Source organism: Anthonomus grandis, chromosome 13, assembly GCF_022605725.1.
Source record: "Anthonomus grandis grandis chromosome 13, icAntGran1.3, whole genome shotgun sequence".
NCBI classification, from domain to species: domain Eukaryota; kingdom Metazoa; phylum Arthropoda; class Insecta; order Coleoptera; family Curculionidae; genus Anthonomus; species Anthonomus grandis.
Window position 1 is genome coordinate 5371885 of NC_065558.1, and position 23272 is coordinate 5395156.

General features: G+C 33.5%; 1 protein-coding gene across 4 annotated transcripts in view; it reads left to right on the forward strand.

Annotated features, from left to right (window-relative positions):
- The window catches only part of LOC126744130 (uncharacterized), a 67408-nt gene that overhangs the window by 34405 nt on the left and 9731 nt on the right, over window positions 1-23272 (forward strand). For all 4 annotated transcript variants that reach the window (XM_050451471.1, XM_050451472.1, XM_050451474.1 and 1 more), the window contains 7 exons: window positions 1878-2456; window positions 4223-4394; window positions 4463-4934; window positions 11968-12319; window positions 16825-17064; window positions 17137-17388; window positions 19051-19440. In XM_050451471.1, the coding sequence (XP_050307428.1) occupies window positions 1878-2456; window positions 4223-4394; window positions 4463-4934; window positions 11968-12319; window positions 16825-17064; window positions 17137-17388; window positions 19051-19440 (2457 nt within the window). The remainder of the gene's footprint in view (window positions 1-1877; window positions 2457-4222; window positions 4395-4462; window positions 4935-11967; window positions 12320-16824; window positions 17065-17136; window positions 17389-19050; window positions 19441-23272) is intronic.

Genomic DNA, 23272 nt, shown 5'->3' on the forward strand with positions numbered 1-23272 from the left:
CTTTCAAGAGAAAGGTGGTTAAAGATTTTTTTACCTTAAACGACTTTTTTATTTGCTCATGGTGTGGTATAGGCAATCTGAAACTATAAGTATAAATGAACCTAGTATAATATATTATACCACTACGTGATGTGCTTATTTTATCATTGCTCGATTACGGAGACATTGTATACAACATCACATCACTCCTTATTTAAATTCAAATTCAATTTTAAATATGAGCAATAGAAGAATAGGTCATATGTATAATTTAATATACAGGATTATTAAAACTGGACAACCCGCAATTCTAAGACATTTATTTTTCACTTGGGAAGTTTCATATAAAAGTAGAAATCCTTACCTACTAACAATCCCTCTGCATAGAACTTCAGCTTTTAAAAAATCGTTCAAATATACAAGTATTTGCAGGTGGAATGACCTGCCTAATCGTTTTATATTAAATATAGAAAATCATGTTTTAAATGCACAACTTGCTGCAGTTATATGATATTTGGAGGGTTCACCTGTGATAGACCCGCTTAGCTGATTCCTGTTTTGAGCTTATTTACAATTAAATTAATATTTTAATATGTAAAATTATTAGTTTTAGCCTTGCGTCTTTCCTCTCCTATGGTTCTAATTTGCCCTTGCGCTAATTCCTACACTTTCCTGTTATCTATAAAGTTATTTTAGGCTATACGATGCACCTATGTTGTTATTTTTAATAATTCGCTGAGTCGCATTGGTATCGGTTTTAAAAAAATCGCAGTATATTCGGATTATCAGAAAAGTATATTTATTTGTGATAAATAGTCGTTAATTCATATTATTTGTGTAATTGTTTGCATTTCTAAATGGTAATAAAACCGTTTTTGATTTTATTTAAGAGATATGCATATTTTTTTTAATTATGCTTACTCTCTTAATCTTTCTTATCTTTTAAGTTCCTTTTAAGTTCTTAAGATGGTAATATAATACTAAAACGTTAACAAATAAAAAGAAATTAATTCAGTTATCCTCCTATCCATTTCCGCAAAAAGTGATATGATTACTATAAGGCCAATATTTATATTTTGTTAAACTGAACACGATATAATTTAGTTCATTTTTCAATATTATATATCGGCTTTACTTTTCTAGATACTCGATAAAATTCGCCTAGCCTGTCCATCTATTGATTTCGTTGAGAGAATTCTACTATGATTTAAATATAAATTGATTCATCGAAAATAATTCAATATGTTGCTAATGCCAGTTTATCTATTAATTTTTTTAAATCTTATGACACTTTGTCTATAATTTTTTTTTTATAATAAAAAAGAAAAATCTGCAAAAGATTATGAAGAGGGTATTTCTTAATAATAAAGCAAAACTATTAATTCTTATAGCAAAATTTGTTGAAAGACAAATTGGTTAAAGCCAGGTTTGGTATAGAATTTTCCCCTGGTCTTTTATTATTAATAAAAGAGTCATTATGAGATTTTATGTTTTAATTTATTTAAATGAAACAAAAATTAATTTTATGTGAATTCCCGACTAAAGAAACATACAGAAGTATAAATTATTTAATAATTGTGAGATTTTTAAGTTTTTTGATCTGGCTTTCTTAATTCTTCTGAATTAATGTGGTACATTAATAGCGTTAGACATAAGCAATAACTTTATTTATTCCAGTGAAACTTTTCAAGTAATTTCAAGCTTCCTTTGGGTTTTTGTATAGAATTTTGAAGAATTAAAATTTGCCCGACTAGAAATCCTATAACTATTCAGTTGATATAATACGTCCAACAATATTTTATTATTTAAGAAGTATGGAAAAAATCCTAATAATTGTATTAAAATTTTTACTGTGTTACTTGTAAAATATTATAAAACCACATTTTTCTCCCGTTTAGACCTGAAAATCGTTCTCCCTGGTCGAACCTTCCCGCCTACTACAGATGCCCGTACGACGACACAAGAAACTCGCACCATTCAAATCCAAGCCGTGACGCCACTCCGCGTGGAACCTTCGGAAACGCCGACACTCGCACCACGAATTCGACCATTTACACCTCATCTTCGAATGGCACCGGCCCGGCTCAGCGGCGCAGGTTCTTTTCCAGGCGGGTGTCCGCTTTTATGCCCACCAGGGTAAACTACACGAGGTCGAGGTCCAGGTGGAATTCCCACTACACCTGGGGCAGGGCCGGACTGCCAAGGTCTCAGCGCAACCAATCGTACGTGTTGGACGAGCTGATCAACTACTCGGAGCGGGAGAATAGCGAGGACGATCCACCTCCGCCTCCACCGCCGATCGAACCGTATCCTTATGGGACGCCCTCGGAATTTCCTCCGATCACCGGGGAAATCGGGACGATGTATACGAATATCCAGGAAGATGTGCAGTTGTCTTGGAACGACGTGAGGAATATGAGAGCGCCGTCCGTTGCACCCTCGCAAATTCCGTATATTTTAAGTAATTTTTCTGAAAGGTGGGTTGGAACAAGTAGTCAATTTGAAAACTTCACGCCCTTGTAGTTAAAAATATGAAAAATCGGAAAGGCACGTAAATCTTCATTGTTTTTTAATCTTATTTAACGATCTGAAGAGATAAGTGGACTGTATTTGAGAAGGGAAGCTGATTTTAGTAATTCAGCCTTTCTTTGTACCCTGATGCAGTCCTCAGTATTTTTATTAAGCGGTAAATGTATAACAATTAAAGTCATAGTATTGTAATAAAGCTTGATTTACCCATAAGTTAGCGCAAAGGATGGTAAAATGGGTCGAACCCTTAGCACATAAAACTCTCGCGCGCATTAATCACCGTAAATGTAAATCTAGTACAGATCTGACTTACTTTGTTTTCATTGAAAACCAATGCAAACATTAGATCTGTCTTCAAGCAATTATTGGTTTAAAATGTTTTTGTTGTTTCAGTTATTGCGTGAATTTTCGTAAATTCCCAGACCGGAGTAACTGGAAAAGTGGATTGAAGTAACTAGAATTAAAAAAAAGAAACCTTAATTATCTGAAACAGAATATATGGTTTTAAATACCTGAACTAAAATTCGAATGACTTTGTATATTTGAATTAGATGGAAATAAATGAATTAAGGAGGACGTTAATTATTGACCGAAATAAAATTCATAAATGCCCCAGTTACCGGGGGTTCAGTTCAACTGGAATTTAAATTGTCTTTAAATGTTTGGAAGATAGGTGGAGAAATCGAATTCTCATTTATAAATTCTTATCTCAATTTAAAAATTACAAGAAAGTGGACATTAAATGATGTTTTCCGGGTATAATTAGACATATTACGGAAGAATTTCAAATGTTGAAAATAAACTAAAAAATAACTAAAATAAATTTAAAATGGCTTTACGTACCTGGAATATATGCCAATTACCTTCAAACGCCTGGAATAAATAAATGTATAAGACATGAAATTTAAAAAATAGTCTAAAAATTACTTTAAATACGCAAAAAAATAATTCAGGAATTCATTACTGTAGTATAAATTAAACTAATTAAAACTAATAAAATTACCTGGCGGAAGCATAATGAAGGTCACATTTAAAACTCGCATCTACCTAACCCTTATTATAGCATTCGAACTTTACCTTTATTTCTCGCTTTATTCATTAACTACCTACGTCTATGCATGACCACAATACCCTCGAAAATTTACATTTTATTACTCTCTACCTATTTGAAATTCAGTATAGTGCCTGGAAAGAAGTAAAAAAGAATTTGAAACATAGTTTAAAATACCTGGAATTGAAGGTGAATTTAGATATTTAGAATACATGGAAACTAGCTTCAACAAAAGTTCATTAAAATGGTTTCAAACGTCAGGTGACTGAAATAAAGTTCAAAATTACTCCAGATACATGAAATATTAATTGGTAAAATATAAATGGGCGGCTTTAATTGCCCGGGAAATGACGCCAAATAATATTTTGCGTTATTTTTACAATTGACAAATTGAGAGTATCGTGTTTTCTTAATAAAAATCAACAACGTGTCTTCAATCTGTCGATGAGTGTCTGTGATATCGTCTTCACATATCCCGACAGTAAATGATTGAATAAATTGTCAAAGAAAAAGGGGTTTCGCGAAACTCAAATATCCTCCTTTACCTTTTAAGTCACATATTTAACATAATTTTTTTTTGGGGTGTTAACTATTCAAAAATAAGTTTTTTAGCTTTATTTTAATGTTTTATGTACTAACTTAATTAAGCATACGTTATTTCAGGATGGAAAACATAACGAATATATCCAATAGGATATTAAGAAATCTGAGAACGTCTATTAATAATTTACCGACTACAGCTGCAGAAGGAAGTGCCAGAAGTAACGGACTCGGGGGCGAGTCCAGATTGAATTTTAACGATCCCAGTTTTTACGTTAGGGATCTTAGGACCGAGGTGCGAACACTGAACCTCCTCTCCCAGGGATCGTAAATACCGCTACAATACCATTTTTTATTCTTTAGATAAACAACCCGGAACCACCTCTACCTTCGACCAGCAGCACTCACGCAGCAAGGGCCCAAGACGTGACCGATCATTTGCACGCGGTAACGAGCGATCACACCTACCCGTTAAATCCGAACGACAGGCCGACCGCGGAAGACAACAACGATCCATCGGTGGCCAACCATCCCCTGTATCTGATCACGTCCCACATTCAGAAACAGGCGAGTCTGCTACGAAACCGGGTGCAAAACATCGAGGAGATCGATCGTGCGACGCGGGAAGTATCGCAGCTGCAAATTATACGGCAGCTGGTTTCGGAGATGGTGCGTTTCGTGCGTACCCTACCGAACGACAGCCGAAGCTCGGGCGTGTCCAGTGTCAGACAGATGATGGCCGGGACTAGGATTAGCGATTCGAGTCCTTACGAGTCGCCCAACGAGTCGGAGACCAGTCGTGGCCCGACGCAGGACGCTTCCAGACCGCAACCGGGTAAGATTTTTTTTTTTGTTGCATCAGTTAAAAGACAACGAAAACTATGGCTGGGATTCTAAAATCACGACTTCGCGATCGCGACTCAGTCGTGACGAGAATGGTGATTCTAAATTTCAATCGTCGACTGAACTCGTTTTATTCGATTTAATTTAGGTTTCTTTGTATAGTAAGAAAAGTTTATAAAGAACCGGTGACATCAACAGGCGGCAAAATCCGCGCATCTCGTTATTCTATCGATCGGGTCAGATGACTATGTCGAGGTCTGAAGACAGTGGAGGCGGCACACTTGTTGAAATTATTAATATTTATTTGTACTAGAGTTTAAATAGCCCTATATTTTTAGTAGGTATACAGTGGCGGCCAGCAAATTAAAAACGATACAATTTTTAATATTTTATGCTAAAATCATACGGTATATTTTCTATTTGCACATAAATGTTTTTATCACTTCATGTTAAGCTTGCACATGCATAAATATTTGGATTTGAAACAGGTTTGGAATCTGATATTTTAACAATTTAGAAATACCTTGGACAGCTAAATAAAAACGATTCATCTTTTGTTTTTTTTTATCAATTTTTGTCGAATATGAATGTGTAGCATTTATTTATCATTTAGTTGGTGTCTCACTTAAGTAATACAAGGTCAATATAAAACAAACGTTATGGGTAAAAAAAGAGTTGTGACCCTGAAAAAAGACAAGTAATTTTAAATTTGATTCAAGAAGGGCATTCATACAGTAAAGTTGCAGCAATGCTAAAATGTTCCAAATTTATGGTTCATAATGCTATTAAACATTATAAAACTCACGGCACGGCTAGAAATGTACCTAGGAAGAAAAGAATAAAGGGGAGGAGAAAGTAAACTCAAAGTCCAAGTCTCATAATCAAGCGTCTATTTAAAGGTTACGCGTTTCGCCGCATTAGGGCATCATCAGACCTAAGTAAAATTAACAAAATTAAATAATATGGAGCAGAACGCTAATTAACAGAAAAGACATACCTATAATAATATATAAATACAAAAAACTGCACACTGACTCACACTAACATAAAAATAAAATAAGTTTATACCATCGTGTATCGTTATTGACTAAAATATGAATTATAAAACGCCAAATATCACATCCAGTAAATTCTTTACATATTATTTTATAAAGAATGAAAACAAATACAATTATGAAAGAAAAAATATACAAAAAGGTTTTTCAAAAAACTTAAGGATCGAACCAGAGATCATTGGATCTAAAGTCCGAAGCATATAACTTATCGCTAAACCGGGGTAATGATGTAGCATGCGAGTAATTACGTTATATGAGACAAGATTAAATTTTTTTTTATTGGAGATTATTGAAAATTAGATTAGGTTCGAAATTGAAGATATCATTGACACAATTTAATATTGGGCTTCTTTTAGCTCTTGTAATCTCCAGCTTTTCGAGGAGATCTAGTTTTTTACCCTTTCCACACTCATGTAATATAGTTACATCATCCGACACCGAAAAGTTATGACCAGTCGATAAAAGGTGATTTGCAAAGGCTGACTTTGTTTCTTTAATATCGGTGTCCTTACAATTGTTGAAACAAAGTCAACAACAATTATTGAAACAAAAATCTTGTCTCATATAACGTAATTACTCGCATGCTACATCATTACCCCGGTTTAGCGATAAGTTATATGCTTCGGACTTTAGATCCAATGATCTCTGGTTCGATCCCTAAGTTTTTTGAAAAACCTTTTTGTATATTTTTTTTTTCATAATTGTATTTGTTTTCATTCTTTATAAAATAATATGTAAAGAATTTACTGGATGTGATATTTGGCGTTTTATAATTCATATTTTAGTCAATAACGATACACGATGGTATAAACTTATTTTATTTTTATGTTAGTGTGAGTCAGTGTGCAGTTTTTTGTATTTATATATTATTATAGGTATGTCTTTTCTGTTAATTAGCGTTCTGCTCCATATTATTTAATTTTGTTAATTTTACTTAGGTCTGATGATGCCCTAATGCGGCGAAACGTGTAACCTTTAAATAGACGCTTGATTATGAGACTTGGACTTTGACTTTACTTTCTCCTCCCCTTTATTCATATACTTAGGTCTCTTTGGGAATGATGGATGATTATTTTGAATTAGGAAGAAAAGGCCTAGAATAACAACCGCAAGAGAGGATAAAATTATGGTACGTTTAGCAAAAAAGTCGCCCCATTTAACAGCAGTAGATATCAGACGTGAAATGTATGCACAAAACGATCCGAAGCCATCAGTAAGAACAATTCGCCGCCGACTTAATGAGTTTCAACTATTTGGAAGAGTTTCCCGAAAGAAGCCACTTGTCTCAAAGAAGAATCGTAAACTCCGATTGCAGTTCGCACGCGATCATTTGAGTTGGACCCTTACCCAATGCAAAAATATACTTTGGTCGGATGAAACAAAACCTAATCGCATCGGATCGGATAGTCGTACTTACGTACGAAGACCACCTGGTGAGGAATGAAATCCAAGATTCACAAAATTAACTGTTAAACATGGGGGTGGTTCAATCATGATGTGGGGATGCATGTCATGGTATGGAGTTGGACCAATTTATAAAATAGATGGAATTATGGATCAGGAGAAATACAAATCTATATTAGAAAATGTGATGCTTCCATATGCAGAAGAAAAATTACCTATTACCTGGAAATTTCAACAGGATAATGACCCCAAGCATACAGCACGTTCAGTAAAAAGGTGGTTTGAACAAAACGTCGTTGATGTAATTGAATGGCCCTCGTGTAGTCCAGACCTCAACCCGATAGAGAATCTGTGGAATGATCTTAAAAGAATAATTCAGCCAAAGCAATTTAAAAACATGGACGAACTAGTGAAAGGTGTTCAAGAAGCTTGGTATTCCATCCCATTACTCGCTGTCAAACTTTAATAGAATCTATGCAACGAAGATGTCTAGCAATAAAAGAAGCTAAAGGATATCCTACCAAATACTGATTTTTTTTGGTGTAAAATTAAAATATTGAATTCGTTTTTAATTTGTTGTCCATTAATTTTGTAAACATTTTTTTCCCTAGATTTTTGAATAGATTACTATTGATTTATGGTAGAATGTGTTTAATATGTCTAACCCTTATAAATAAATATCATTCGTAAAACTGCATAAAATGGTTTTCCAAAAAAATTAAATTTTGTGTCGTTTTTAATTAGCTGGCCGCCACTGTAGCTAGCGATATTATAAATGCGTTTGATTTGGTTAAAATACCAACTAAGAATGCATATATTTGAATTTAATTGCTCCGAGATTCGTTTAAAAAAATGTAGATAAATTAAAATTATATTTTTTAGCATTGTGATGTGCCCATAAAAAATCTAATAAAAAATAGTTTTACTTACAGGAGGATGCACTTCGCTAATTATTTTTAAAACAGGACTTTAAATAGGTAGCTGAAAATTATTCTTTATTCACATTTTTTTTAAGGATTAGGTATTTTAAACGACTTGTGTAAAGAAACAAATTGGTATAAGCTTAAAGTTTTATTTCATTATTTTACATATTATATATTTTTATTCACTATCAGATAGTGTATTACAACCTAAATCAGATTCATCCGATGAAGACGATTCGATCTTTTCATCAGATGATTTACTGTAAATTTTAAAGAATCCAATGCTTCATCAAAAAGGTGATAACTTTCGAAATATTGTTTTTCTGTGTTGTCTATATGGTTGCAAATATTTATCCACTCATCATTCGAAATTTCCGCAATTTTACTTACCTTTTACAATAAAAATTGGATAGTCTAACTAAAAAAACTATAGTCTATTTCACTATTATACTTTAAAAAAACACACAACAGATTTTAAATGCCTTATAACACGATTAACTCGTACTTCCCGTACGAGACGACACTGAGTAGGCCTTCAGGCTACGTCATAGGCTTTAAATCCCCGGCAGGTACAAAGAAACGAAGTACGGCGGCTGCTTTGTTCTTGCGGTTTCTTTAATAAGAAGCGAGAGAAAATATATTGCGGTCGTCTTTTCTCTCTGCCACCGGATTTTCTATCGATTTTGTGTTGAAAAATGGGTTTGTGCGCATATTGAGCAGCCGGTTCTTTATAAACTTTTCTACCTATATATCGATGGCCTAATTCTAATCTGTATCTATCTGATCTATCTAATCTATCTATTTAATCTGTAAGTATCTGAAAAAACATAGTTTTATAAAAAATTGAAAAAACTGTCTCATTCTTATATTTTGAAATATATTTCATGTTTTTTTGTAAGTAATCAATATTTTAAGCTTTTGTTAATATTTACCGCAGATACGGGATATTGGTGCGGTTAATTTCTTTAAAAATGCTGATATGGGCTAGTAATTTTGGAAAATCTAGAACGATCTAAATAAAATAACTGGATTAACGAAAGACTTTAATGGAAAAAAATAAATATTGAACACATCATAATTAACAGTCTTAAACAAACAAAAATAAACATTCTTAAAATTATTATTATAGTCGTTATTTTTTTAAACATTCATTTAACAAATAATTTACCTTAAGGTTTAATAATACATAGCTATTATTTAGTAGGAATGCTATTATAAAAGGCATGTCAGTCGGCAGAAATGAATGATTTTAAATCTTTTAAATGATTAAATTTTTCTGTTTAAATGAAGTCTTGGATATTGAGTCACTTTAAATTCCTTCGGATTGATTTGCAGGTAATGCCTGATACTCACGGCTAAAGTTGTTCTTAAAAAAAAATTTCTTCTCAAATGGACAATATTTTAGCGACAGTTGGGTCATTCACCCTTGTATCAAGGCGAATACTTTTGTAAACTATTTCCTTCACTGCATAGTTACTAAAATACGGATGATTCAACAAAAAAGCTCTATATGGTTGTGGTTTTGCTCTGCCTTCTTCTGTTACTCGTATGTAATCATGAGGTAAGTACATTTTTCTGTTTTTAAGTTTACACACTCCATTTGCGTGTGTCCTTTCACCAAATTCTTTTGCTTAATTGTCTGCCCTCTTTTTAATGCAAGTGTTGTAATTCTACAACGGATAAAAACTGTAAATTCAATACAATTTAAAATAAGTTAATCCGCGGCAACGTCGCTTTTCTACCATGCCGCTACCAGCCTTTTGATGTTCTATAAATAACCGCCACCAGCGCGGCGTCTTTGAGTCAGTCGCTCGTCACCTCGCAGCGAGTCGCCTTTAAGCCGTCTCGCGGTATCGTCTCCGTTCAGTTGTAAGATGGAAGACACGCTCGCAGCAAATCAAAATTGAACTTTGTTGTTTTCTCTTGAACTAATCTAACTTTACAACAAAAAACCGCTGCAGAAATTGAAGGCGGTTGAGTGAAGCAGTAATCGGCCCCCATGGTGGAGCAGTTCTTCTTAAATCCTTAAATTTGTAAGTAAGGTCTCTCCTTACATAGGAGAGCGCTACAAGTGATTGGGGCAGTAAAAAACCTCCCCACAGCAAGGTTTAGCAGAGCGTTAGACAAAACTGCTGATTTCTGTTTTGGTAGCAGCATGCGTCAGACCATAATATAACTGGCAAACTAGTATCTGGGCAATTTTTTTCTATGTTTGACTATCAAAGAGGTGAATGTAGAGGCACTTAAGTCGCCCTCTGTTTCATCCCACCAATAATTTGCCCCATCAGGAGATTCCAAGTTATACACTATAAAATTGTGCACTATTTTTTTTTTATTATTATATATTGCGCTGGCATTGATTAGTGGGCATTTTTTCACAGCCTGTAGATCCATGGTAAATGTATAATTTTTAAACGGCAGGCATCTTCCCTGTCTTTTGATTTTTCTTCGCGAACTTAATTTTTCTGCTCTGTATGATGGCATTATCTTGTTCTTTTATATTTCCAACCTCGTATGAAGCACAAGTATCAGAGAAATATTTCCTTGGTTTGTAAAGGCTTAAGGTCATATCACAAAATGTATGGTGGTATTTGCTACAAAATTTCTTTAGCATAAAACCATAAAAACGTCTGAGTTTACCGTCAAAATACAGTACTGAGAATACCCCGTATCAAACAAAATTATTTAAAAAGAACTCAGCTAATATCCCGTATTGTTAATAAAAGTTTCAACTGGAATTATGACTATAAATTAAAGTATTTTTAATAAAATGGCAGTTTAGGCATATTAAATAATCATGTAACTACAGTATAAATCATAATTTACTTACCTTTTATAAATTTTTGCACAAAAAACAATTAGATTTTTACTCGCACGATGTAAACATCTACGAAGACAACGCTGAACTAGCAGATACGGGGTATTTTTGCATGCTAGAGTGAATCAGATTAGGGTTATTATAAACAGTTGATTTAAAAATATGTTCCCGCGTTCTTACCGTTACCGGATATTGTAATAATGTGTGAAACATCCTAACCCTCACATTGCCCAGTACATCTAAAAATCTTAAAATTGTCAGATACGGGGTTTTAGAATTAGGCCATCGATATATTTGTTATTTTCCCTAAAATTTGACAGATGGAAACGTCAATTGTCTTTTGTCTATTGATAAACACTAAGAATTTTCATTTATTTTGTTAATTTTTTTCGCCTTAAAACCACCGCTACCCATTGGAAAATAATGGAATTCATGGAAAGTTACAAAAACTTGTTGTGTTCAGGTTTTAATGTGGCAACATTGGTGCAATCAATAAGACCTATAACACCCGGGAAATTGGATCTCTCTATAAATGTTAATTTATTAATTTGTCTCTCATCTCTTCTATTTATAAAATTAATGAATCGGTCAGCAAGGTGATTGTCAATAATTTCAGTAATTTTATGGATCCAACGACTTGCAGTAGTTTCGCTTCCAATTACAAATTTAAAATCTTGTCCAATGCTTCTTTGGTAACAATATACGCTAAAACAAACCTATTACTTTACAGTTCGAGTTAAATGCTAATTCAATTCAATTCACGTGATTTATTTCGATAAAAATTTAAATTGTTTTTGATATGTTTTCATTTAATATGTGCTGTAGGTACCAGTTCGAGTTCGACTTCAAGTATGGATTTACCCGGTCCCAGTTCGGCGGGGGCGTCTTCTACTAGAAGAACTCCCACGAGGAAAACGTATCCACCGTCAAGATATGTGCGGTTATCCAGACATTTCCAGAGGAGACCGGCCCTGGTGCATTTATTTTCAAAACGATGCCCAAGCCGATGCGAGAGAGGCGGGGTGCGACATTTGCAGTGCCGATTGGACTCTAGACCGCCGCTCTCTAGACTGACAACCTCCGGACAAACATCCTCTGGACAGATGTCCGCACTGATATCTCAGATGCCCAATTTTTCGATCATCAACTCGGCCACTTTGACCCTGATGTCCAGAAGGTAAAGTTTCCATTTAATTATGATGTAGCGTAAAATTGTTTACCACTAACCAAAACTCTTTATTTTATATTTATTCTCGACACGTGTTTCGCTAAAGATGTTAGCATCTTCAAGGGAAGATTGAAACTAAACTAAAACTACTTACAAGTGATCCTTTATTTAAACTAATAGATTATTATGATCAAAAACAAATAGTGCTCATGCTTTAACTGTGGTGCAGGCTAACTTGATAACTACTCTACTAAACCAAAAGCACCAAAAATCTAAGTTGCAAATAGGCCAGTTAGAGAAAAGCATTTACAATATTGTATACCAAATTATACTAGTATTAAACCCAGATATGATCAGATAACAGCACTTCATTCCACTTATATACGGTTATCCATTTTATGCTTGGGAAAGTAAAGTTAAATAAAACACACAAGATATTCAGATGAAGACGAAATTTTTATTTTGTTTTAAAGCTTGAATCATTCCATTATATGTAAAACACAATATCATTTAAATATCCACCGCGGGACCTCTGACAAACTTCAATCCTTAGAACATTGAAAGGCTAGAAGTAGCATGCCGTGGAACTATGGGCAGGTTTGTTTGCTTGCAACATCTCTGATGCAATGATGCCAAATGCTTATAGAGAAATGGCAAAAATCACTTTATAATAGCATAAAAATTTTCAGTTGTTTCCGAAGGCACAAAACAATACTACTGCTCCCCTTTAATAAAATATCAAGCTTTTTTTAAAAATAAATTTATTAAGATATCGAATATATTGAAGTCAATATACGTTAAATAAATGAAAATAAAGTACGAAGAAACGAGAAAACGGTAATGGCATCGCAACGCCGCTCGATCGCATTGTTGATGTCACCGATACAAGCACTCTTTACCAGTGACGTCGTCAACAAATATTTACCTGATAAATTTTTATTAATTATTAAAGAGTTTGACTATAAGTAATATTACCATTTATGAGCTATTTATGTGTTTTTTTTTAACGGACTTCATTAGAGGGAGGTCCTAATAAAAGGCAGCATTTTTATGGAAATTAAATATTTTATTAATATAATATTATAGATTTCTTAATAAATCATGTTTTAAGACACACATTTTTAACATTTTGCAAAATTTTATTGTTATTGTTATATTGGACAAAACTCAGTTTTACATCACTTACTTATATCACATAATATATACTTCTATGGTGCTGACTTTTTCAAAGGGGCAGTATTGCTTCATTGGAAAAAGTTAAAACTACAAGGATGTTCAAATTGTGAAGGAGTTGCAGCTTTTTGTAGGTTATAAGATTTTTATTATGAGTATTTAGCCTGTATGATGGTTTTGAGACATTTAATAGTGACCTATATAATACCTAATACCAATTATTATATCATATTAATTTATACTAAAAAACAAAGCTTACCTAAGAATAAAGACTATGTACAATAGATTAGATAGTTTATTAGTAGTAATATACAAACAAGTACTTTTACAAGTCAAATAAAATATGTAGTATGTTGGGCTTTTTCGAAAATCATGTTATTATTTCTTAAGTATTTTAATAATGACTTGAGATCTAATTCAATTTTTTTGGCGCAAATTTGTTTGTTGCAATCTTCGAATTTTAATTTTCTTTATTTTTTTTTCTATAATTTGGTGACATGTGATTTAGCTTTTAAAACGGTGGAATCATCAGTGCTTAGGTCCTCAGGATATCATTTTGATTTTACCCTAGAATAATATACATAAAAATATAGTATTACCAAAATTAAAAAAATGTATGTTATTATAAAGAATCTTTGTAATATCATACATTTAATTAATATTAAATATTTTAATATTAAACAAATATAACACAATAAAATACTATATCACTTTTACATAAGATATATAGAATAGGATAATACATGGCAAAAAACTAGTAGTCTATTTTGAGTGTATTTTTCCCTTTTCCTTGGCAGAGTCAGGGAATGTGTACCAGTTAAACAAAAAGGGCTTGGATGAGAAATAGTAATTGTTGACCTAGACCCCACGATTACTGTAGAACTATTAATCTCAGATGCAGTTATTGTTGATGATGAATGATCAGATCTGTAATTATACAAAATTTGGTGTATCAAAAATATTAATCTATTTTAATTATCCATACTTATCTATATTAGCTTCACTGTTTGTACTATATACCATTTTGGAAGCTAAAGAAGTTTTTGCACTCTTCAGGAAAGCTGCCCCTGCAGCTTTGAAGGATAAATACCTGGTAAATTAACTAAATTATTCGCTGCTGTGTTTTTAACCAGTGCATCAGAAATCCTAGTAAAAAAATAGTTTTACACACTTACCTAATTTAATTAGTATTAGTTATAAATAAAGCTTATATGAGTAACACTAATCCTTTTTGTGATGATTTTTTTATACTAGAAAAATATATTTAAAAAAAATTATCTTTGAGGTAGAGCTGATTTGTTTTATAGTCGGGCTACTGATAATATTATCTTCCTTATATAAGAAATCACTTCAAAGGATGTGATCTGAACAAACAAATATGTTCTGTTTAATTGTGTTGATTTCCATTAATGAAATCCATTGTTCCCTTTGGGCATATATTAGGCAGTCTATAATAAGTATTTGATATTTAATCAAAAAGCAAAAAAAATTACAGTAATGAATTAATATGTGGTGCCAATTACTATATATATTATTGTAAGTTGCAATATGGTAAAACAAAAAAAATTATCGACCAAATTTTAGGGAAAGACAAAATTAACTTTATACATAGATATCAATATCTAAATAAATTTCAAAATTCTTTAAAAGCAATAAAAAATTAGTAATTTCATCTATCTACCTAATGTCTATATTAAAAAAACATAACTATACATAGATAGGTACATGGGTATTAGGTATGCCTTCTTTCTGCCAAAACAACAAAAAAAAACATAAAATCCTGTAATAAAACCAGGGACAAAATTCTAGTTTTATATTTTTTATAGCCTATTGATAGATAAATATGTTCAAAAAAATATTTAGATTTAAAAATATGAATATTTTGGTATTTTACGCACACTTTCACATTCAAGTTTTTATTAGGTTTATATCTATAAGATCCCCTATTCTACGTTTATGATGATGGTTACCCCATGATGTGATGTTATGAAAGTATCGGTACTTACTTGTGAAAAGATCGGCTTGAATCACCTTTTTATCATGATGCGGCACAAACGACACAAATTTTTCCCATCCTAGCAATTTAAAAAAACACTAAAATGTGGCCTTTTTCCTTTTGAAACCGAAAATTAAAGAAAATACACGAATCCCGAAAATAAACAAAAAGTCGTTTGACAGATGACACTACGCGTATGGCTCAGGCGCTTAAGCTACGGTGTTGTCGCTTCAAATTTTTTAGAAGCAGTTTTAGGGATAAGAATGTTTATAATTTTGTTTTTTTTTTTGCTTAAGGATATTATATTTATTCTTAAAATAGGTTAATTGTAGTATTTATACTTTTTATTTTAAATTTCCTATAAAATACAACACAAATAAATTAAATTAACGTTATAATGGTTGTTAAAATATAGCTAAAAATTTCCTCCGTTGGAAATTTGCGTCGACTTGACAACAGAGAATCGGCAAATATGTTTGTAAACAAAACACCCCTCTTGCACCCCTGTGCACATGTTGGACTCAAACAAAGTTGTTGTTTACTAATTCTAGCCTTTCAATGTTCTAAGCTTCAATCCTTTTAAGAAAATTTCAATTTTCACACATCACTTTTTGGCACATTTCAGGTGATATATCGGCTAGAACTTCACGAATGTTGGCTTTAAGTTGTTGAAGAGTTTGAGGGTTATTGGCGTAGACACGATCTTGCGCATAGCCCCACAAAAAAAAATCCAAATGTGTGAGATCACAGGATCTTGGTGGCCAATAGATATCACCTAATCTTCAAATTAAACGTCCTGGAAACTTCTCTTGCAAAAGAGCTCGGTTGGCCTGTGTTGTGTGACTTGTGACCACATATCTTATGATATTTTATTTAAAAAAATGCTTCATATTTTATTAAAGAGGAATAGTATTGTTACGCCTGTCAAAATAAGTGACAAATTTTTATCATATTATAAAGTGTGTTTTTTTTGCCATTTCTACATAAGCATTTGACATCATTGCATCGGAGGCAAGCAAACAAACTGGCAAGGCTAATTCTAGCCTTTCAATGTGCGAAAGGCACACCACAACAAAATCAGAATGAACATTTTTCTGCCCATCTGGGTTTTCGCATTTTTGTTACTTGGCAGCATTGAAAATGTATGCAAATTTGGACCTTTTAGACGGAACCTTAATGCACATAACAGCGAAATCATCCACATATTTAAAACGTTATAAAATAATGCGAATTAGAAACGCTAAAACGGTTTACGGGTGTCTACACAATACATGCGTTTTATTCGCTAATGCGCATTAATGGTTGTGTGTAAACATGGTAATGGCCTAATTGTGCTCGATGATAGATTGGAGCGAACCCTGACGGACCAGGTGCGCGCCTTTACGTGTGCCTCCCAGAACAATGCATCGACGTCGGGTTCCAACGACGGAACGACGACCCCGTCCGTGGACCTGCGGGAGCACATGTTGGCCATGAGACTGCACGGGTGCCTGCTCCGAATGACGAGGGTCCTGGGGGAGGCGACGGGGGCGGAAAACCTGAGACGCCTCCGCAGCGATCCGGTGACGCGCGACGGCGCCTCCAGGTAAAAGAAGAAAGGGCCGAAATCGGCCACGTTTCCCTCAACAATCGCTCTTCTCTCTTTCTTCTTTTGTAGGTACACGGCGAGGCACACCTTGAGCCTTGTCGTGGACGGTGTCACCCGATTTATGGAAGAATTGGGCAGCGGCGGCATCCCGATCGCCTTAAGGACGCAGCTGCACGGCGTCTTTGCCATGTTGCTCCTCTTGACCGAGTTGTTGCTCCTTCAAATTGTCGATTCCATTCCGTCGGCCTCGGAATTCAATTTGGATCCGTATAATTTAGTGGCGAGGGTCGAGACTATTTATACTCAAATGTTGCAGGGCAGGTTAGTCTTGTTTTATGTCAAACAATAGTTTTAGTGTTTACCAGGTTACGTTTTCTGGTAACGGGGTGGTAAGGAATATGTCATCCGCCGATGACCGTACATTACCGGTCGCCAAAACCTCTAATTTGCAAACGGAAAACACCAATACGCGCTCAAATTGTTTGTTTACTTAATAATTACCTCTAGGTTTGACGAAAACAAAGAAAACACGAAGTCACAGTCTCACAAAATATTATAATCACAGGCTACACGTGTTTCGCTTTAGCTAGCGCATCATCAGGCCTAAAATCAAAATATTAGTCAAAAAAAAAACTAAAAACTTAAATAAAAAACACTAAAAAACCATACATAAACTTCACACTACATAAATAAACAATAATGTTATAAAATTATATATATAGTAAACAAATATGTTTCAAAAGAAGTCAGGAAGATGAAGATTATATTACTGCAGATCTACTTCTTCAAGATCAAGATTATTTTACCATTTTAGCTACTTGTATTGGTAAATAATAATAATAATGTTTATTTTCAAATGCAATATGACAAAAAAAATGCCAGTAAATTTAATAATAAAATAGCTGAATAAATACAACAGTAAAGAAGAAAATTAATATGTTTCTTTATAGGTGCTGCAGCAATTAGATATATACATATGAAATCTGAGTCATATGTGGGAAATGTTATTCCACAATTATCCAATATTAATTTCTATAAACTTTATTTAAACAAAATTTAACTTTAACAAAAAGCTTTTTAATGATTTTTTTACCATACAAAACTTGTTACCATTCAAAAGTCAACTAAAACAAAAATGAGAAAATAGCAGACCAGAAAATGATAAATATATTATCACAATTCATAACCGACCAGCCGTGATGGTAACTACTTTTGTTACCAGGTAATAATTTACACTGTTACCAGTTCTCCTTACCAAAACAAAAAAAGAGCGCCAAAACGCAGTTCCTTATTACCAGGCTCCCTATTATTTTTTTTGTTTTAGCTTGTTTTAAGCAATTCTCAAATATCTTCATAAAATACTCGGTTGCTAATTCACGGTCTTCGGTGTCATAAACTGTGTCCAGTCCTGTGTCCTTTTGTCTTTAAAAAGTGGATAGTCGATATGTTCATAATATGTTAGTGTTTGCTTGGTTTTGTTTACTGAATTCAAAATAATCATCCATCATTCCCAAAGAGACTTAAGTATATGAGCAAAGGGGAGGAGAAAGTAAACTCAAAGTCCAAGTTTCATAATCAAGCGTCTATTTAAGGGTTACGCGTTTCGTTTTTTGTTTACTGATATGCTCGGTCCTTGATTTAAGTTTTTATTTATTTTTAACGGGTAATGGTCTTGTATACCCCAGTTTAAAATTAATGATTTTGATAGTTAATTTCTATTAATAAACAAGTGATCAATACACCGTCCGTAGTAACTCTTGTTGCTTAGTTAATAAAAAAGAAATGAAACCATTTTGGTACATTAATGATAGGTATCAGCCACACAATCATCATTCTTTATATTTATATTTAGATCACCTGTAAAAATGTTGTTGACAATGCCTCACTAAAATAAAGTCTTGTAAAAATATTTTATTAAGCATTGTTGATGGTTTATGTACACCTCTGATTTCAAATGTGTGATTATTTTCACTGTTTCTTCAGGTACAGCGAGGGAACAGCCGTAATAAGCAGAAGTCTAAAAGTGATGGGAATGACCATGCGAATCGGGTATATGTCCTTAAACCATATATACGAGGCGCGTAGAAGTGCCATAATGAGTCGCCAAGCGACGGATAGAAGACAGTTACTGGGTATAATCGATCGGTGTTTGAGGACCATTGGCCGAATGCATAACCTAAATAGTCAGGAGGCGGGCGGAAGTGGGGCTTCCACGAGCGGGGGAATGTCCGACTATATAGACTCCTTTTATAGCACCATCAATGACTTGATCTCCCGGTATTCCGAGAGGGACGAGGAAACGACCAGAAATCAGCCGTCAACCTCCAGGGAGGCCAGAGAAAGGAGGGACGCGATTAGTAGTAATAATAACAGGTGAGGATTATACTAGGAAATCAGAAATTTGTCTTCAGGGGGCTGTTACATGCAAATCTAATCTTAGTAATGTAACATGTGAATTAATGAATGTGCGTTGTTAAATTAAATATTTCGAGAATCAGGAATCATTATTATTAACATCAGATCATATTTTCCTAGATTGAATTATTGTTCACTACCGGCAAGGGACAATAAAAGTAAATCCTTACGGGTTGTTAGCCATCGGAGGTAAACACTACATTCTACTTATGTTTCTTACTTATTTCTTAAAAATGTGACCCTAATTTAATAGAAATTCATGGTATAATTTGGGCTATTTAATTTTCTAATAATAATTGTATGGTGACAGAGTATAGTGTCCCTCAATTATATGGTAAAATATAAATAGCGGGATTAAAGACAACAAATCAAACATCTAGTTTTTAATTAGTTTCGACGTTGTTTATTTTTCGTCTTTATCAAGGCTAAAAGAGAAAAAAAAATAATTTTATTTTATTGGTTTCATTAACAATAAATTAATTTACAAATATATGGAGTTAGTAAAGACAATAAAGAATAAAAATCATCAAAACATCTCGTATTTTATGTACATTATTTATTTAGAAAAAAAGGGAACAAATACATAATAACTAAATAGATTAGGTAATTTTCAACTATATTTTTTAATTAAAATAAATAAAGAAAATATATAGCTATAAAAAAACTATATGGGTATAGTATGTGGAATACGGCTCGTGTAAATTGAAAACTAGATAAATTTGCATTATAGGAAACAGCTCAACTCTCGACTCGATACTTATACCGCATTATTTGTTAAACCAACGTAACGTATAAAATATCAAAAAAAAATTGACTTAGGGTATCAATACATAAAGAGAGCCTTACTGTAGCTGTTTTAAACTCGGACTGAGTCAAAGAAATGACCTTTTTTTAAGGAAAAATATTCACCTAAATGATTGTGTAGTACTCTATCTAAAATCTTTGGAAACGTAGGTAAAATACTAGTACGACGTAGTTGCGTGATATTTTCAATAGAACTACTTTTTGATAGTGGTACAATAAGTGCCTTTTTCCACATTTTTAGAAATACTCCTTCTGTAAAGGTGCAGTTAATAACATATATCAAGTAGAACTCTTCCAGTGGCTGTAGTTTTAATCTGCGATACAATCTTAAGTAGTTCAATGTAATTTATTGAATGAAAAATAAAAATTGGTAGATAATTATGTTGGTTATAAAATTATTATTGTTCTATATTACTATTGTATAGTTTAGTTTGTTAATATGGGCTTAAAGATCATCAAGTTTTTTCTTATCAAACTAAATAAAAAAATATATTTTTTATTCTGATAGCTGTACTAAAAATATTCTTAAAAGTTTTGTAGTTTATCTAATCAGTCGCAAGCTTTGTCTTTTTATACTTTGCGAATGTCTTAATTCTATCTTTTTTTAATAGCAATAAGAGTGACGTGTAATATATGACACATGTAGATTTAATAAGATATTAATGTTTTCAACGTATGAAAGCTACCTTACTATCAATATTGTTTAAGCTATATACAGGGCATTTTTTCAATTCCTTAAACGTTCTAGATTTTACACTACAAAAAACTTACTCTTTTCGATAAATTTGTTTTAATTGATATTTTTCTGAAAATTGGTACGCAATTTCTAAGCGTCAATAGCGTTTTCTCTATACACAATTTAAATTTTTGTATTCGCCATTGGCGTTCATGGGGCTTTAAAGAGAATATTTTTTTTTTAAAGAAAAGAGTAGGGTAGACCGGGGATAAAAGTGCCATTTCTAGTAAAAATTGGTTTTAAAAAACTTTGAGAGGTCACTTTTTTTCATTTTTGGTTCCTGTGGTAACTGTAACCTTAAGTTAATAAACTGGCGTGCCACAAAAATGTAACGTGAAGAAAAAGACTGGTATTATCAGTTTTTATGGATTCTGGCAAATGGCACTTTTTACCCCATGCATGGGGTTGATTCTTCTTGCTTGAGTAAACCCTTTTTTTTAACTTGTTTTGCCTTTTGTTTAACTTGTTTCATCTTTTTCTGACTTATTGTTGCCTGTTCCTGCTCTAGGACGTCCTTCTCGGGAGTGTCTGGGAGCACAGCGGTATATCTACGTTTTCTGTCCTTTGTCGATCCTGTTCGAGGTCCTGCTTTGGGAACGGGTTTTACTATGTGTGGAGAAAATGTTTTCTTTCCTGGCAGATTATCAATGTTAGATGGTCCAGCAATTGGATTTTCGGCATTGTTTATATTTTTTTTACATTCTTTATTTTGCGGTTGGTCATTTTCATTAAGGGCAGGATATTGACTATTTTCATTGGGTTGTTGAGAAGATTCATCAAAAATGAGTCCTTGAAGATTTTCATTGACGACTTGTGGTTCATTCTCAAGAACTTGGTTGTCCTGATTGTCATTTCCGTTAAGGGGAACTGGTCGATCTGTGACATATGCTGGAGCAAAATCAATGTCTGAGAATACGTCCCGATTATAAGGAAAAATGCCACTCTTTTTAAAAGAATTTATGATATTGTTAGGACACATCGCTAGGGGGTAAGCTGAATTAACAATCGATGGAATATCATAAATTGTAATATTCTTTCCGGCATTACTTCTCATCCAGGCATCTTGGGCAGAAGATAGGTATTTCTTGAACGGGCCGTATACACCCACATCTAATGCTTGCAGCTGATGCGAGCAGTGGGGCGGAAATGATAATAAAACAATGCCATTATATTTCGCCAAATTTAACACTGATATAGCTAAATGCGACTAACAACAGAAGGACTGGTGATTGCTTTGTCGGCTTCACATGTTTAATGAAATGCCTCATGAACAATAGGAAGCTATATTCTGTCATCCATCCGGATGAATTTGCTGTACCAATACAGTCGGTTGGTCCACCCCGAATAAAATAATCTTTATAATTCTTTCGGGGAAATAAAAACATAGATGGTATACAAAGCCCACTTGCAGAAACTGCTGTTGTAGGTGTTACATTTGGACCCCTTTCGCCTGAAGTAAGAGCACCGACTTGCCTTGACCCCTTCACTCCTACAATCTTTGGAGGTTTCAAGACTGTTGAAACTCCAGTTTCATCTGTATTCCATATGGAGGAAGCAGTGAATGAGTAGCCCTCCAAAACATCATTTAATTTGTCGAAAAAATCGGTTACATTTTTCTTGTTAAAAGATGTTGCCCTTCCCAAACTAGTGGCCTCAGGTGTTCGAATAGAAAGTCATGGGTTTCTTTTTAGAAACGCTGGAGATCAGTCAGCTCCTGCTTGTTTGTTTTGTTGCAATGAGTTTGGCATATCTTTATTAAATTGGACTGCACACTCGTATGCTAGTTGACGCACTTCTTTTGGAGTTAAACCGAAGTATATTTGTGCAGACTGTACTAAATATTTACTAAGTGCTGTCTCTTCCTCATCATTAAAAACCCTACGTGCTGATCTATATCCAAAGGTTCTGTCTGGATCGGTGTTGCGTCGCTGAATAAATCTATTCAAAGAGACTCTACATCTCCCAAGATCTTTGGCTACCGACCTTATGGACTGTCCATTTTGTGTAACAAGATCAGCTGCGCGATGCATTTCTTCTAAAGAAGTTTGCCCCCTCCCAGTTTTCCTGGCATAAGTTCCCATTCTGAAAAAAAAAATATTTAATTAATCATTTTGCATAGTGGGGTAAAAAATGCCACATAGAACGTGTGTGTCACACCCCAACTTGTTTTTTTCCAAAACTATTGATTATAACAAAAAAAACTATCTGAAATTTGAAGATTTGGCAGCACTATATGAAAATAGAATCAAT